Below are 3,793 nucleotides of genomic sequence, written 5' to 3' on the forward strand. Positions count from 1 at the left end.
AGCTCAGCAATGCATAACGCGATGGACAACATGTCACGACAAAGCAATGGAGATATTATGGTTAATATGGACAACAACAACCCCAGTCATACTATGGAGACTACGAAATCGTCATATTTCAAACGAAATACACACATCAAAAAGCGAAACAGCCTCCATAGTCTGGGGAGCTGGCACGTACCAAGTCATGGCGGTAGCTAGCTCATGGAAGACGCAACCATCAAAGCGGATATTGGGTGTGTGTCTGGAACTATGCCATAGAATCATGATATCTGTTCACCCTGAAATGGATATGGAACATCTGGAAACCTGGCTAATCCGTTACTACGCGAGAAATCCTCCCGGAAAAGAGTTCCAAGGAGGATGGCTAGTATACCATTTAGAAAGAGAAGACGCGTGGAAGCTCCATGTAGCTGGTAGCAACACATTTAACCACCAGCAATCCCGCTCAAAACTTGATCTACTCGTCCTCGAACAAGCAGGACAAGCCATTTGTCGTCAAGATGAGCCTCAGAGAATTATCCTATTGATTGATACCATCAATTCACGAGCCTCCAGCATGCTCAGAAAAGACTCAGAAGATAAGGCCGACTACAACGACTGCCGTAATCTCAGTGCACTAGCCTCATTCTTCAGGATACAGTGGAGAAAACCGAAGCTAGCGGCATTCACAGCAGCCAAGAAACTGGCTGCAATGGACCAAAATGCAACATATATATTCGACAATACAAACAGGATGACCCACCGAAGCGCATTCGAAGAGTATCTTCAGCGGACGGAGGAACAAATTCAACAAAAGGCAAACCCTCAGCCATACAGAAAGACGGACTCCATTAAGAACCGTTTAATAGCGTATCATAGTAAGGCTTCTATAGGATAAAAAAACATACCCAAATAGAAGGCCGTTTGAACCACACAGAAAACAGGTCACCACCACCACCTTAAAATATACGACCACCACAATACTGCCAAAGTATTGAAGTGTTAAAGATAGAAATAGATAGATTTACACAGTCGTCGCACTGTCGCTCATTTAAAATTACATGGAGACAAACAAAATGGAGAGTGAGAACGATGATCTTTTAGATAGAGGAGGTAAAGATCCCTGCTAAACATGTGCAACAAGCGTCCTTACTGGCGGAGGCTCAAGCCGAACCGCTCATGTGGAGACCTGCGTTCTCGACTCTGAAATGTGAAAAAGTTCTCGAGTGTTCACGTCGACTACTGAGCAACAAACCGCTACAATTTAAGATAATGCGGTGGTTAAATTTCCGCGTCGAACACGACCGAGTTCAGCCTAATAGTGTCGACATTCGCGACACTGAGGCTTCACTTGACAGCAAGAGCACAAGTGCAAAGTAGCAGCTCGCCACGAGCCAATTTCAGACTGTAGTGACCGATTCGTTCAAGACGTTGGAGATGGTCTTTAGCGATGCGTTGCTGTACTTGGAGCCGGACCAGACCGCCATCTTCATGCAGATGAAAGAGGCCTTCCGTTTGGCAGACAAGGACTGTAGCGGTGAGATCGACGCGGACGAAGTGGCAGACATGCTGGAGACCATCGTCGCCCAGTCTGGCACGGTCAAGCAAGGCGAGATCCACAAATACGTCGAGGAATTCATGCGTGTGGTGGACAAGGATAACAGCGGCCTGGTGTCGTTCGAAGAGCTCATCGAGGCGCTGGAGAACGGCCTCACGCTCGAGGTGGAGGTGTACACGCAACGTAAACTCAAGGCCTCGGCTCTGGTAGCCAGACCGGAGCATGTGCTGGCAGCTATCAATGAGAACGAGGACGACGCGGGAGATGCGAGCGAGAACGACGAGCCGAAGGTCGTCGACGTGGACTCTGGCGACAAGATTTAGTCCAAACTTACACCTTTGGATGTGCAGGAAGCGAATGTCAACAATTCTCGAGCCGCGATGCCGTCACGTGAGAGTTAACGGAACTCGTCCCAAGCTTCGTCCGTTGAGAAGAACAAGAGAGTCTCGTCGGCTGCGTCATCGGATCCTGCCATGTGTCGCGAGCACGACGTTCTAAATGTGAAGGAATTCTCCAGTAGCGACATCGCGGCGCAGATGAAGACTGCGTACGTGGAATGGCCACTGGAAGAACGTCGCGACGAGAAGGTGTCGATGGAGGAGCTCTTACTACTCAACTGTCTCGTCAGTGGGGCGGAGGGTATTGCCAAGAGTCTCACAGAGATGGCCGAGATCGTCGTTGCGTCCTGAAGACAAGAAAGACAGCACATAGATATCTGATGAACAGACTTACTTTTTTTTGATAAAACCTAGATCGCTCTTTCTCAACCTCAAAGCGTCTTTGTCGCCTGGAAGGTCTTGACATTGATCCGAACCTGCTTCATCACGCGCGTGTAGAGTTCCGGACGGTAACCGAGTGGAAACAAAATCTGGAGCTACACGAACATCGGAGCGGTGATCAGATCCTGGTCCAGACTGTCGAAGAGTGCCAGTTTGCGACGATCGAAGACGCCGTGACCAATGAACTGCAGGATCCAGCGTGGATGGCCAATGCGTGCATACTGTGCACGTCCATGGCCTTGGCACCCTCGACAACGAAGTAGTAGGCAAGTACGATTCAGACGGAGATGATGGCGACTCCCAAAGTGCCAGTACTTTGACTACGAGCGCGACCCAATCACGCACTTCATTCATGTCGAGCTCATTGCATTGCACCATCAAACATGGTAGATGAACGCAGAATCAACATGCTAGAAACCTTCTTTTTTAACATCAATGAACGTACTCGTGCTTTTCTTGGAGCTGCGTTGGTGGGTGCCGCTGCTCTGGACGGAGTGTGGTACTGGAGCTCTTGGGCTCAAGTTGGAGAATGACACTGCAAAGCTAACTTAATGGCTAAGGGGCACGTGGACTCCACCGTCCCAGCCACTACCTCGTTGAGTGTGGTCTCTGCTCGGATTCCAGCCGAAATGTAGTGCCATGGCACGTTGCAAGGGAAAGTGAGGCGTCGTTGACAGCGACTCGTTGTTGCTGCAACTACAACATGATCGCTACAACTTCGTTCTCGAATCACTTCACCTATGCTAATGATTCGAACAAAAACACTGACATGGAGTGTTTATTAGCTTTGTGCTAAGTGTTACTGCTTCCTATATGTGTGGACACTCCACTTGTATTTTGTGAGTGATAGCTGTCCACCATTCGTGTGCATTCTCCATTTTTTTTGGTGGCGGTTCCAACTTATTTGGTGGAGTTACACCGACCTTGTATGTGGATCAGCAAGTGGGGTCGCCGGCGGTACGGTGTCTGGCGGTAGTGGTGTCGGACGGGGAATCCCAGTACAGCTACTGAGAGAAGGCCTCGTACGGGTCCGGTGGACTACTAGCTGAACTATGGGGGACGTGCGTGACTTAGTTCTGACGGTCGAGAAGTCTTTGTCGCGAGTGACGAAGCCTATGATGTTGAGAAGTCTGTGCAGTGAGACGCAGCCTTTGAGAGAGACTGAGCAGTAAGACGCAGCAAATGAGATGAGATGAGATGTTGGGGAACTACGGACATGTGGTGAGCCAACATGTACGAGTGATGAGAAGTCTCTGCCCTATCGCGGAGCAAACGAGAGCGAGAAGTCTTTGTAGTGAAAGTACAGAGCAACAAATTGAGTTATGAGTTGAGTGAGCACGCGTTTGGTGGTTAGCGCGAGCTGGACGAGTACGATGTACGGTACGAAGTGCAAGTTGGACGGGTACGAGCTCGATGACAAGTACCGGGTGGACGAGTACAAGAAGAAGGCCTTTGAGACGAAGAACGATTTGGA

At 49.5% G+C, this 3,793-nt stretch overlaps 1 protein-coding gene across 1 annotated transcript; it reads left to right on the forward strand.

The window, feature by feature from the left end:
• Positions 1 to 1,479: 1,479 nt before the first annotated feature.
• PITG_14839 (uncharacterized protein) lies at positions 1,480 to 2,229 on the forward strand (the record flags this gene model as incomplete). The annotated part of the gene is made up of 3 exons (XM_002898992.1): positions 1,480 to 1,830; positions 1,891 to 1,899; positions 1,981 to 2,229. The coding sequence occupies 3 exons, from the start codon at positions 1,480 to 1,482 to the stop codon at positions 2,227 to 2,229; spliced, it is 609 nt and encodes a 202-aa protein (XP_002899038.1).
• Between the last annotated feature and the right edge of the window lie 1,564 nt (positions 2,230 to 3,793).

The sequence above is a fragment of the Phytophthora infestans genome, genomic scaffold, assembly GCF_000142945.1.
Source record: "Phytophthora infestans T30-4 supercont1.33 genomic scaffold, whole genome shotgun sequence".
Taxonomy (NCBI): Eukaryota; Oomycota; class Peronosporomycetes; order Peronosporales; family Peronosporaceae; genus Phytophthora; species Phytophthora infestans.